The sequence below is a fragment of the Vidua chalybeata genome, chromosome 4, assembly GCF_026979565.1.
Source record: "Vidua chalybeata isolate OUT-0048 chromosome 4, bVidCha1 merged haplotype, whole genome shotgun sequence".
NCBI lineage: Eukaryota > Metazoa > Chordata > Aves > Passeriformes > Viduidae > Vidua > Vidua chalybeata.
The window spans coordinates 30,000,466-30,014,481 of record NC_071533.1 but is presented as its reverse complement, the minus strand read 5'-3'; the positions used below and the strand labels follow the sequence as shown (position 1 = coordinate 30,014,481).

Sequence of the window (14,016 nt, the reverse complement as noted above, 5' to 3'; positions counted from 1 at the left end):
ACCCTTCCATCACAGGACAGAAAAGACAGGCTTTGAGCGTTGTAGTGCCTTTCAAAAGATAGTTCTTGTTGTGATCAGAGTAAAGACTTTCACTGACACAGGTTGCAGCTGGGAAAGAGCAGACACATGGAATACATCAGCCAGAAGCATACCCAAAATTATTTTCATGGGAATATTTGCAAGAACACTAAAAAGGGGAACCTTTGCTGGTGCAATCCTCACACAGGTGAGTCGAGTATCTAATTGTTTGAGCCCTAAGACTCAATCTTTTCAGAGGTTTCAAACTTTGCCTTAAGGAGTATTCATGAATGCTAAACACCTTCAAAAATACACACCCAATAAGTCTGTGAAGAGCAACCTGAGCAATTTTAACCACCTGTCATTAGCATAGCATTCTTACTAACCAGAGCATGCTGCCTCCTTTTAACAAATGAAAAACTGCTCTGAAAAAGAGAATCACTTAACATAATAGTCCCTTCTTCCTTCTTATTCATCCATGTTTTCCCTCGGAAAAGCATGTCCCAATGTCATTATGAAAGCAGCCTGTCTCATTAATGTTTAAAGTCTGTACACTGCAGTCTAGTGGTCAGAACAGGAAACAGGCTAGAGTCAGGAATGCTTAAATGCCAATCTCTGCTCTTCCACAAACACGTCTGGTTTCAGGCAAGCCTCTTCAATGGTCCTGCCAAGCAATGTCATAGAAAATGACCACCCAAGCACAATAGCCTTTTAGAAAACATATTCAAAACAGAAAAAAAAACATAAACTATAAAAGGATGTTGAAAAAGCATATTCAAGAATTATGCTTATTGTAAAATCAGCTAACATTTTAGCAACTGTTTTTTTCCCCTTTTTCAAGCATGTATAGCTTAGAGCCTTCAACCAGCATAAGAGGAACCACATACACACAAAAAGGGTGGAAACTATTAGCAAGAAGAATTCATCCTCTTTCTCAATAAAGTCTAGACAAGTTGATTTTGAGATGTTTCAGGGTCTCTGCTGAAAAAAACTACCATTTTTTCAGCAATCCAATCCTATTTAATCATATTATCTCCAAATATGTGTAACCTGTACCTTTACAAGAAATAGAAGCAACTTTTGTGAAGTTAGTAGATGATGAGGATAGCAGTACTGGCTCAAACTCCACAGCTGATGTGTCTTTTTGTGACAACTGCTGTATTTCCTGCAAGAAGACAAGACAAATTATTTTTATAGCAGTACTATCCTTATTAGTGTTGCAGCTCCTGTATTAGTCTATCTTCTTGTCAAATTTGCATGCCACCATCTGCCATTTTCTCCTATCTTCTAAATCAACAGATGAATTTTTATTCAAGTTAACAGCTCTTATGTATTAAAAAAAAAAAATCCATCACTGAACTACAACATGTCATCTTAAGGATCTATTAGACATTTGGGCACACTTTAAAAACTTAGAAGTGTGACATTTGCCACCAGCAAAATCAATCTGCTATTAGAGAAAGCTAATTGCCTAATCAAATTCACCACCCTAAATTATGACTTCCTGAAGCCCACGATTACCTGTATATGCACCAGGCTGTTTCCAGAATGCATGATGTACACATCTACTGATGAATGACCTGTCCAAAAGAATAAACACCAAGGTAAGACCACCAAGGACAGAAACATTTGTTTTGTCAGACACTCACAGGAGAAGCAATCCCAATTTAAATTTTAAAATCTTTGTGTGATAGATACCCTTGTAAAAAGGAGGAACTATTCACATCTTGAGCTGGCAAACATTTGAGAGAGGAGTAGAAATGCTTTTAAATGCAAGCTTTAAAATGCAAGCATTCCCTGGAAATAATATGAAGCTGGATTCACCACTTTGGGCTCAAATCAGGAATGATCGTATCACCCAGTAGGTAGCAAACTATTGCCTAAAGCAACAGGAGACAGAGGTAACACAGCTTTCACCTGCTGGTAAGGTGGTGAACAGCTATGTTGGGGAACCACCCTTGGTCACTGGCAAAGCTATGTTTCCATTCACAGGACAGTAGGAAGATGTAGAGGACCAAAAGAAGGGCAGCAGAACAGAATAAGAGATGACCATCATTCTACAGTCCTTCCACAAAGAAAGTAACTTGAGTTTTTGCCCTTGCTTATACTTGTATTAAATCAGTGTATGCAGGCTGACATGAAAGGACATTCTCCCACCTGACCAGCCACAATTTCTAATAATGTGCGTGCTTTGCTCAGCTGCTTGAAAGCAAGACTGCAAGTGCCAGCTTCCAAAAGAGGGTTTGAGGCTGATTACGTGCTCCACATACCCCACAGCTGTTTAAAGCACATACTCCTCTGCAGCCTTTCCAGCTGGTTAGCTCCCCTGTGCAGACCCTGCCTACCTGCTGTCCCACTCTAGGTGCTAACTTCCCACCAACAGCTAATCCAGAAGGCTTATAGGACCAACCTCTAGCACAGACAGGACTTGTAATTGCACTATATTTAACAGAAAACAGCCCTAAAAGATACTTCTAGTACTTTATGTTAACAGTGTTAACAATGTTAACAGTTAGCACCCTTGACAGAACAGATGGGAATAATTTTCTACCAGCATTGGAATAAATGTATACCCACAACTCAACATAACAAAGCCCTGGCATCTCATTGGCAGGAAAACTAGGTTTACAGTGGGTATTTCAGTTTCAGCTCTGTGAGATACCACATCACAGAACAGGCAGAAGGGAAACAGTACATATTGTAGATATTGTTTTGTGTAGATTGTATCTATTGTTTTGTGACTAGATTTTGCAATGCATTTCTCTAAAGACAGAAAGACCATGTTCCTTTTCAACGAGTTTCTTTAAAAAATATTATTTTAATCTGGATTCTTAAGCAGTTTCTTCTTCTCCAATCAGAAAGGAAAACTGGCAGAAATGTCTAAAAAAAGCTATTCTAATAGACTGTAAGGCTCTAGAAATAATTTTAAATCCCTTGGATTTAGAGGATTTGCAGCATAAAGAAACTGCAATGAGTTGATTGTTTTGCCTGTAGAATTCTAGCTTACAAGAACAAATGATGTGCACATCTGTATTACCTCATTATCCTAATTTCCATAATGGCCACTATCCCCAGTACTGTATAAACCACACTGCCTACACGATCCCATTATGGTCAATTTAATTAATGGAAAACTAGAAATGCAGTTGTAGAATTCAAAGGACCATGTCATCATTCCACACTATTTAAGCGTGGAGGACTAAAGAATTAAAGAGATCTAGTTTACAACTTTACAATTGTTACCTTTATGAAGAAAACTGCTTATGATAACGCTGCCCAACACAAATTCTCTACAAGCAGTGTTTAACTGAGCTTACTTGGTTTCCCTTACTTTGAAATGATGCTGTCACTGAATTTGATTCCATTTAGCATGTCAAATTACAAATTATGTATAAAACCAAGCTGAATTACACTAACAGGTAGATTTAGGACTTACCTGAGGTCTTTGTTCTTTCCATTGCTACATAAACTATAAAAAGATTCTCCAGTAAGTATTGTCTGTGCTCCACAAAATCTTGCTGGGCATTTTCCACTCTCACTGTTAAGCTCATTTCTAGCAGCATTGGGTCATCAGACATAAAACAGCAACTCTGGAGTGAGACAAAGGAATATGGTGTGTGTGTGTGATGGGGAAAAGAACAGAAAAAATTCATTACACTAAGGAACTTTGAGAAATTAATCAAAGGTATTATCTAAGAGACAAGGTTTCCAGCACCAAAGTGCTGGCAAAACAAAAGTAATTAGGACCTTTGCTAAAACCTCAGCAGAAACCAAACACAATGCAGGTACAGAAAGCACAGCAAAAAAAAAGACAAAAACAACTAAAAAAGACACTGAACCTTGAGAGAATGCAAATTTATAAACTGTCTTAGTCAGTCTCACCTCAGGGACTGTAAAACAGTTTCCTTTGTTAAATCCTCTGCCTTCAATAAAATGTGCCATAAACAGACTGATGCATGTGTCTTAATGGTAGGAAGACAGTTCATGTTCACTGGTCTGTTTATAGTTAATTTTTCCAAATCCTGTGTTTTTGTCTCCATTTCTCACTGAAGTAATTTTAAAAAAACAAACATACATGTACAATTCTTAATAGAAAACACTGTTGTCTAGCTAGAATACTTCAGAAAAATACAAATAGGATCTTATTTCCATCTGTAAGTAGAGGCTGCTGTTAACAGGGCTAAGTCAGAGCAACTACAAAGACATGAACACAATTTCACAAAAAAAAATTAAAGCCAACAAAGCAAAATAGAACTAGACAACCAACAGTGAGCAACATAAATTAGTCCTGCATCAAACCACAAAGGTCACTAAATTCAGGCTCTGATGCCCTATCAGGAGGACTAATTTGCTCAGGATGGAGGATTAGGAGGAGAAAACTGGCACAGGAAGTGCTCTCAGAAGTGCAGCAAAACACTTCCAGCTAATCTCAAGTGGCGCAAGCAAGTATAGCAAGAGTGGGGAAGCACCTGCGGATGGGATGCCAGCTCACAGCTCACACAGCATCAGAGACCCTCAGCACTTGAAATGGCTGCCAAGAGCAGGAGAAGGGGCTGCCATGGAGACTGGAGCACAGGCATGGCGTGCCCTTGGGAAGCTCAGACCAAAGGGCAGACAGCCACACTCCACGCAGCCTCCAGCGCTCAGGTGCACCTCAATACACTGTGCACCGCAAGAACCAAACGGGGAAGCGAAGCAGCTCAGGAACGCCGCCATGTGCAACACGTATTCCATACAGGAATACAGCTGCAGAGCCCGGGCCTTGTCACTCCTGGGGAAAGAGGTGCCACCTGCCACAACGCGGTCTGAGCCTGAGCCAGCACCTCACCCGTGGTGTGGGCGCTGAGCAGCACCCAACCGCCCTGTAAGGACATGGAGAGATGGGAAGCGAACCCGAGTGGCACTGCCCAGGACAAGGAGATAACCTCCTGTCCTGAAGGCTCAGTGCTTTTGGAGGGGCATCTCTGCTAAAACACTGGTCCCTCCTCAGCTCTGCCCAGCACCATGGCTGCCCTCATGCTCCACTGAGAAACAGCCCAGGCTTCAGCCTGTCAGCTCACTGATCATTTCTCACTGCGAACCAGACACTTGTGAAAAGTTTCTGCAGAAAAGAAATTACAGAAATCTAATAATTTTTGTGCCCCACATCAGCAGTACAACATCTACAGATCAGAATGATTAACCTGTCGGACTGGTTTTGGTTTGTATATTTGGGAGGTTTATGGGGCAGAGGGTATCTTTTTTCATCTTCTTCTCCCCTAAAGATTTTAGTGTGATATGCGTGACACTTAATTTGTATCAGGGGATACAATTTTATAAAAGCACAATTCCTCTTTAAACTGAGACACTGAAAACTGCATTTTTGCTAAAACTTCTAGAGCTGTGGAAAGCATCCCTCTAGGCTTGGCACAAAATAAGAAGATTTACATAGATATAAAATAATAATAAAACATACCTTAACTAGCTGATATGTGTCATTAGGTAAACTGCATTCAAGGTGAACCCGTAATAGACTAGCATTCATAGTTTCTGTCTGTAAGAAAGAAAAGTGAGGAAAACATCAAACACATTTCTTCAAATGTTATATAAATCAAATTTGTGTACCATAACTTATAAAGATAATAGGACTGCTTCCTCATATATACAACACAGCAACATAAGGAATTTTTTTAATGAATATAGTTACTCTGTACAGTAGTCCAGTAATGAGTCTCCAAATCTCAGGACTCCATCAATATCTACCTACTTATCAAACTGTTATTACACATGATTATTAAATATTTATACAGCATCTGCATGAGAACTCTTACAAATTTTCTTACGCCAAAAAAACTGTGTTCAACAGGGCCTTTGTGTGCAATATAAAAGCTTATTTCCTTGTTTTCTGTGTATTTTCTTTGCTGACTGGATACTGAAATGCAGTATCTAGGCCAAGAACATAATGCTTCTTGGACATGGTCTGATACATAGGCTTCATGCCAAAATGGACAGACAGAAAATACTTGTTTTGCCTTTTTATTCACTAGAATGGGAAAAGAAAAAATAAAATATGACATTGACTGTGCCAGCTTGTAAAGCACTCATAAATCTAATGGGGCAACAGCACTGACAAAGCCAAGTATAGTTCATGAAAGCTATCTGGAAATCTGCACAGCCAAATTACTGGCATAAACTGCGCAGCCAGTATACCTCGATTCTGAATTAAATTTTAAAAAAACCAAAACAACAAAAAAGCCAGAATCAGAATGGCAGACCTGTTACTCTGTCAGTGCCCTTCTTACAGCCAAATTTCATGCTAATTTTGAGGCTAATGTGGAACCCCCACCCTCTCTTTCTCTTGTGATACTGATATATCTGAGTAGGGTTCAGGTTTTAGAAGGTGTTGATGAAACTGACTTTAAACAATTTCAATAATTTGATGCTGAAAAGCAAAACTGAAGAAATTTTTGAAGGTATCTAGCACCCTATTTTGTACCTTTTTAGTACAGAAAAATAGGACAGGCACATAGGGGCACATGAGTAGAGAGATTTAGCACATGTGGCATTTCATGGGGTCCAGTTTTATAAAAGCACTGCCAAAAGGAAGCCAATATTTGCATTCCTAAGTCAACAGAATTTCATACCAAAATGACTGAGGCTTCACACAAGAGGGCGACATAGCCCCTACAAAGGTTGTTAGTGGCAACTCAAACACTGTCCCCAACACAGCTTTCTGGGGGACTCAACCCCCTGTAAAGTCTTTTCTTTTTTTTTACATGTTTTTGTCTGTACCAAATTGTGAGAGCAGGAAAAAAAAAAAAAACACATGGCTGCTAGTGGAGTTTTAACAAGGCAGTAAGATTACAACTTGAGAGGTCATTTTCTGATCAGATAAAACTTGATGCTTAGAGTTCCCTTCTCAATGCTTCTTAAAAAAACACTACTGCTTTCATGGTCCTAAAATAAGGATTTGTTAGTCCTTATTTAATGCCATTGCCTTTTAAAGTAACTTAAGACCCCACATCCCTATTTAAAAAATCAGCTACATCATATTTTTTCAGCCTTTGTTTTTCTTGACCTGGCATAGATCTAACATGGGAACAGCTGCCACCTTAAAATTGAATCTTGAAATGTACAGAAGGGGAAAAAATGCTACTGGGGTGTATTTGCTGTTGATCTGTTTTCTAGCAGAATTTTTTATTTCTTTTATATCTTCAGGGCAGGAAACAGATTTGCATTTCTCTAAGGCAGACAATAACACATAACTGTCATGCCCAATATCTTACAGCACCAACAGGATGGCTCTGAGTTAACCCTAAAGAGAAGATAATGCATCTGAGAAGGAAACACTGTCAGAGGCAGAGTTTCCAACCAGACAAATCCAGGACCATCTCCAGCAGTGCAAGCACTCGTTTATACTGTAAATATCACTGCTAGTGAATCAGAGCAGAGAGCTAAATTATGCAGCCAATGTTTGTACCACAGGCAAATTGAAAAGGAGAGGCACAGCAGGGAAATGCCAGAGAGAGCTCTGCAAAAGACTGCCGCTTAATTACCTGGTGCCTCTATTTTGTATTAAGTACTCAGGCATACATACTTCAATGTACACACATTCAGCACCCACAAATCCTTTATGAACAAAAACAACTGATAGAAGCCACACAAATTCTCTCAAAGATTTCTGGATATATTCTTGCATCATTACCAGGACCGTAGAGTTCAAATCACTTCCTGGAGGTTTGGCTACAGTATCATTGAAAAAGAACAACACTGAAAAAGCCTCCTCTTCTTCCTGTAGGCTGATCCCTCAAAGTTCCTGTCCTGCACAGTCCCTGGCCCTAAAGTGGTATTTCCATTCTGAATGGTGTTAATTAGCTGTCCCTGTAATAATGATTCAGCAAAGTTTCATCAGTTTTTTGCAGACAGTTATCAGGATAGCACACAAAGAAAGCTCTACTGTCTCCCTTCCTTCCCTCTCCACACCCAAGCACCACACTTGGACATGTTTGCTTCTATGATCCTCTGCCCACCAGTGCAAAACATAGCTTAAGGAGTGTTACATTTCTGCCAGTACTTGCAATATTTCCCAAGCTGTCAGTTCATAAACTTTGAACTCCTCTGGGAAGTCAGCAAAGCATTATCTGTGTCTTCTACAAGAAGACCCTCCACCCTGCATGCCACTCCTCCTCTGACATTTCCACCATCCTGAACACAGCGAGGCAGTGATGTAGCTGCCCTCTTAGCGCTGTCCAAGTACTAAACAATGCCAAAAACCAGGCAACTATAGTGAAGACTACACCCAGAAGCTGGGTAAACAAAGATGACCTATATGGGCTCCACCATCTGTTACGGCTTAGTGGTAACTAGCCACTGCTGAGTGGCCACGTGGACATACAATGAATTCACAGTGTGGGACACCGCTCTTCTTTCCTCCCAAGGAGTGAGCCATGAGCCCGGAAATCCTGGGATCCAGGAGCACAGACAGAGCATGCCAATCTCAACCCTTCAAAAGCTGAAACATTGAAAAGGGTAACAGAAAGATGGAGACAAGAAAGGCAAGTTTGCCTTTTTCTTATTAAGCACACAAGTTTCTGCTTAAAAACACGTGGGAACGAAGAAGAAAAATGAAAAGGCCTTTGTGCTTTGCCCATTAAAAGACAAAAACAACACACGAAGTCCATGGGAGTTCATTTTCAACAAAAAATTCAAACACAAACCTGTCGCATATTGTATTTCCAATGGAAACACTACTGTAAACTTCCATCTGTAATCCCCTGGTATATGTTACATTTCCAACACAAATAGCTTACAGTGGCAGAATTTTACCCATGTCCCTATTTACAATTCTGTCCTTGACCTTCAAAATAATTTTTTTCAAATTGAAGAAGCTACAAAAGGGGTGGTCAATTTGGTGAAGAAATAGACAGCTCATTACCAAAGACACTACAGAGCACGGACACTTCAGCTTGGCAAAGTGAAAGTTGAAAGTTCTGATGCCACCTACAAATGCTTCTGGGTATAAGTGTCAGAAGCAGGAAGAGTTACATAAATTAAATGTGCATCTCAATAAATAAACTGGCCACAAAGCAATTTAAATTTGAAGTCAGGTGTAGGTTTCCAACCATCAAAGTAGTAAGTATTTGGAGTAACAAGGCCTCCAGCAATCCTGGTAAGTCACTTTCCTAGCACAATGATGGGACGAAATGATGTCAAAGCTTTTTTGGCCTTGTTGACCAAGGATGTCAGTATTACTGAACAATTTAAACACAACCAACTTTAAAACAGAAGGCAAAAAATAGACACACAGCATGGAGCTCTCTGAGGTTTCCAAGCAGTATCAGTGGGACTTCAGAGGTAAAGACACCTTCCGTGTTTCAAACTAAATGCTGTTGCCCAAGGTTAAAACTCAATCATCCCAAGGTGAAAGGGATGTGCAAATGAGGCTTATGCTATCCTGAATTTATTAAAATAGGTATTTTGTGTCAGTTAAAAATAAACAGGGGAAAAGAAATGTGCACAGCTAAGTGAGTATGACTGGTATGTTTTAAATACTTTTTCACTACAAGACTCCATTCTATGTGTAATAGTTATGTATCCTTCAGTTTGCCCTTGTGTAGTCACTCAAACCTCATTCCACGTCTTCCGAGCTTAAAATATAAACTGGACAAAACAGAATGATGCCATATTTTTAATGAGATCTGGATCAGAACGTAAGGAAGATGAATTGAAGAAGGCACTTCTGGAGAGGACAGCTAGCTGTAGAGAAACATTCTTCTAAGAGGAACCCAAATTCAAGCCATAAACTCCTCTCCAATATTTAGATCTTGTCTATCATCTTCAACAGCTGAGGAGCCCATCCCACTGCTGCAGCATTTCTGCTCAAATTGATAACATGCAGTGAAGCGTGTTACCTCAATTACAACACAGCACAGAGAAACTACACCCGGAGCTTGGAGAATTGAATCAACACTCTTTCCCACCTCATGTCCTACAAGATTAGTGCCGGGTGGTACCATGCTGCACTGCTAAACATGACCTCAAATTTGTACTCCATACAAATAAAACATAGGATAATGTTTGTCACTCTACAGTGAGGAAAATGTCAAATGTACCCCAAAGCTTCTCCACTCAGGAATTTAGAATGAACTGTAAAAAAGCATGTATGCAACTTTCAGATTCAACCTGACAACAATCCATTGAGCTAGATACAAAGATGCAGACACTAGCAGCATCAAAAAAACCCTTCTCAGTTCTACCTCTAGTACCCCAAATTACAAAACCTGAAGATTTTTCCTTCCTTTCCGAGAGTCTGCCTTTGTACATCCACAAGCAAGGGCAACCTTGTGACTACAGGGAAGAGACTGGTATGGAGGAAAAGAAACAGAGAGAAGGAAATTATGCATTAATGTTGGAGAGAGGTAAGATTGACCTAATATACATACCAAACCGAAAAATATCATCTATGCTGGTAATTTTTCTCAGGTAGCACAGAAGGCATCACAAAGGCAATTAATGCAGCTTACATTTAGATGAAGTATTAAATATTGTTATGTGCTAAGGTATTCTGAGTATGTTTTTGGAAAAACAATGTCTGTGTATAATACAATAGGAAATCTGAAAGATCAGTTTTTCAAATTATTTATTCACTTAAGAGGTTCTGTATGGACTGGAACTAGATCTGCAACTGCAACCAAATGACAGAAATCACTAAGCTTCTTTCACCTCCAGTATTTACACCTCATAAATTCAGTTGGCTGTGTTCTCCAGAGCTCCTTGTGAAGATGCAGTAAGCAAAGCTGGTATCTTCAGCACTGACAGGGGCAGGAGGGGATGCTGCAGCCTGACTCCCAGCTCCCAGTCTCATCCATGCAGCATGCCATGCTTTTTAACTGTGGCTAATTGTTGGTGCAGCCCTGCTGTAAACTCGCATGGGGAACTGGCCAGAAGTAAAAAACAAAACAAACCAATACAGCTTCCCACCCTTCTGAATTTTATGGTATAAAGTTTATTTTTTTGTTTAGGGCAGACCAATTCTCCAGTTCAGCCAAGCAGAGCCTCACAAATAGTTTTGCCAGCACAACTTAGACAGCACCCCACCACAGGGGCACGAAGAAGAACAAGTGTGAATAGTTTAAATGCAAAAGACCGTCTCATAAAAGCAGCTGATCACAGTAACCCTGTATCTTGCAATCTCTCTCCTGCAGTCACTGGTACTCGGATTTTTTGTTAATGTTCCTTGTATCCCAACAAACTGATGTCAAAACCTTCTGTGGTTAAACAGACTTATGTTTCTCCCCTTGAAATGTATACTGTACCAGTGTGTGTGATGCCTGGATGTTCTGGATGTGTGGAAGCAGTAAGTAGGCATTTGCTAGCTGCACTTTAGGTTCTTCTGGAGAAGACATCAGACTTCCTGTTCCAAAAACCTGGTGTTAAAAAAAGGTCATTACATCAACATCTAGAGTTTCAGTTATAACAGCAACATCCAAAATTACATTGCTAATAACAACAATCTTCCCAAAAAATTGTTTTTCACATTTAATTCTTTTAAAAGACAATAAACAGAAGTTCCAATGTAGAAAGTTATCATAGACATAAATGGCACTTAAGAATTGTCACTCATTCAGGCACTATTACAAAGACAAAACAAAGCACTCACCAGCAGAGCATCAGGTTATCTCAAAAACAAAGTATCTACATTCTCCTACTATTCTCCCGGCAATTACAATACATGTATCACCATTTAGGAGAACAGTAATTTCTGAGAAAACTTTGTCACTAGTCTCACTGAATACTGAATTCAATGGCTCTGCCTTAAAAATTGAGTAAAATATTTTCTCATTATTTTGGTTTTTAAAGTCTGCAGTTTTCAGAACACTGTAAGATTTATAATTTGGATGGTTCTACTGCATTTGTATTTTGCTCCACCAAGATTAGTTTATTGACAATGAGATGCACAATAACTGAGGGGTGTGGAGCCTGGAGGGATCAAATAGGCAGGGGATCATCAGAGGCTAACTAAAATCACTTTGGGCTTTTCATTTGTATGCAAAGATTTACTGTTTTCTAACAGGAAAATCCTGTTAGAGGAGCCCCAAGAGGGCTTTGGGTCCCTCAGAAGCACTGTGACTGTTTATCAAACACTCAAGTCCTGCCTCCTTTTGAAACTCTTAAACCTAATGTGAGCTGAAAACGTGGACAGCTACTTCCTCTGCCTCAGGTGGCTGGTGAAAATGTCCATGCTGCTACTGATTTTTGCAGCACTCCAACAGGAAACAAACTGATTTTGAGGTGGCACTGACAACTGCTTCCCTGCAACTTGTTGATAAAAGGCTGAGTTGACTGGGCAATAAATTAAGGGTGCAGGGAAGGGTGAGATGTCAAAAAGAAAAGGTCAATCACTCTATAATGCATTTTTCCCTCATTCTTGATGAAACGTTCCTGCCAAATGTGGCATTACTTCTAATAAATACTAGATAAATGCAACATTTGTATTAAAATCCCATATATTTCAACTGAACTTATCTAAGCTTTTATTTAAAGAACTTTGTTTTCCAGCACAAGATCAAAGTATAGGAATGAAATCATTTGATGATTGATTAAAGCTGTCACTCTTTTTAAATCACTACATTCAGAGTTAAGGTTTTCCTTTGTCAAAATAATAAAAGCCAAGAATTTGGAGTATATAGTGTCCCTTATAAAATTTTTTAAAAGCTAAAGACCTGTTAAATTCACCAGTTATTCAGAAAACAGACAGCTTTAAGGCACAACCATTACTTCAACAATGTTTTAAGGGCCTAAACCTCTCACCCTGTGCTACATCCCCAATGTGTTTACATAAAATCCTGCAGAGTAGCTGAAAACCACCTAAAATATTTCCTAGTGGGTTTTTCCCCAACAAATGCATTCCAGCACAATGCAGTCTAGACTACACTAATATATGAAATTAATTAGACCATGATCTTTTAAGTACACACATACAAATACACTTGGTTTTACTACCACAAATAGCCTCACTAATAGCAGTAATTTTAACCATATAGATGTATGTGATCATGACACTAGAATGATCTTGTAAAAGGGATGAATTGGTAACATGACCCCACCTGATCTGTACCAGGAATTCAATGAACTTTCAAAGTCCCTAAAATTATGAAAATCAATTTTTAAAACACAAGTAAATCCAAAACCCAAGCTAAAAATAAGAGTGGTTCCCCGATATGAAAAACAAGAGCAGTTACCTGATATGAAAGTACTCCATGAGATGAGGTATTTATAAATAATGAGCTTTCAATACTGCCTTCTTCTGTGGGCAGGAAGAGTACTCTGAACGACACCTTTCCCATCGCTGGAATCACCTGCAGAGACCACAGAGAAGCTTTCTGGCTTGGTGCCATCACACACTCCCCACTAAGTCACAGGGCCCAGAGGACACTTCCACATGTACATCCCTATCTGTAAATCCCACTAAGCAGAACCTCAGCACTGAGAAGTTTCATCTGTGCACAACTCTCAACTCTTACTACAAAGGACTGAGATCACACAGCAGCTTGCCAAGTTATGGCTGGAGTTTCTCAGCTAGCATGGGGCCTCACCAAGCAAGGCTTCTTTTTGCATAAGTTCTTAACCATGCAGCACCAACAGCCTGTGAGTGCACAGAAGCTCTTCCCCACACAGAGAGAGATGGCTACTGCAAAGTGAATCAGTGCCCCTGCAATATATAGGCAAATCAGCCAAGCTGAACTTAGGCAACACTCTCAGTAACTAGATAGTCTGGCTGGAAAAAAACAATGACATTTATGTCATTTATACCCTTTCAGCTATGGTAAAACCAAAAATCAGATGAAAACATAATAAAACCCCTTTGCACATCAGGGGAGGATAAAAACTGAGCTTCATCCAACTGAGAGCACAGCAATTCATTCTTAACATGCATTATATTGTTTAAAGAATCAGAGTTAAAATAATGATCTTAGATCATAAAGCCAATTGTGCCCATAATTGCAATACAAAATACAT

The 14,016-nt window shown here is 39.5% G+C and overlaps 1 protein-coding gene across 6 annotated transcripts in view; it reads right to left on the bottom strand.

Moving 5' to 3' along the window:
- TMEM131L (transmembrane 131 like) overlaps window positions 1-14,016 on the bottom strand; it is a 79,478-nt gene that overhangs the window by 29,701 nt on the left and 35,761 nt on the right. For 5 of the 6 annotated variants that reach the window (XM_053940143.1, XM_053940144.1, XM_053940146.1 and 2 more), the window contains exons 6-12: window positions 13,239-13,355; window positions 11,313-11,423; window positions 5,474-5,551; window positions 3,455-3,608; window positions 1,540-1,598; window positions 1,075-1,183; window positions 3-108 (exon numbers count right to left, since the gene is read on the bottom strand). In XM_053940143.1, the coding sequence (XP_053796118.1) occupies window positions 3-108; window positions 1,075-1,183; window positions 1,540-1,598; window positions 3,455-3,608; window positions 5,474-5,551; window positions 11,313-11,423; window positions 13,239-13,355 (734 nt within the window). Of the gene's footprint in view, window positions 1-2; window positions 109-1,074; window positions 1,184-1,539; window positions 1,599-3,454; window positions 3,609-3,900; window positions 4,061-5,473; window positions 5,552-11,312; window positions 11,424-13,238; window positions 13,356-14,016 lie in introns of those variants that run through there. The other variant, XM_053940147.1, reaches the window with a different exon arrangement.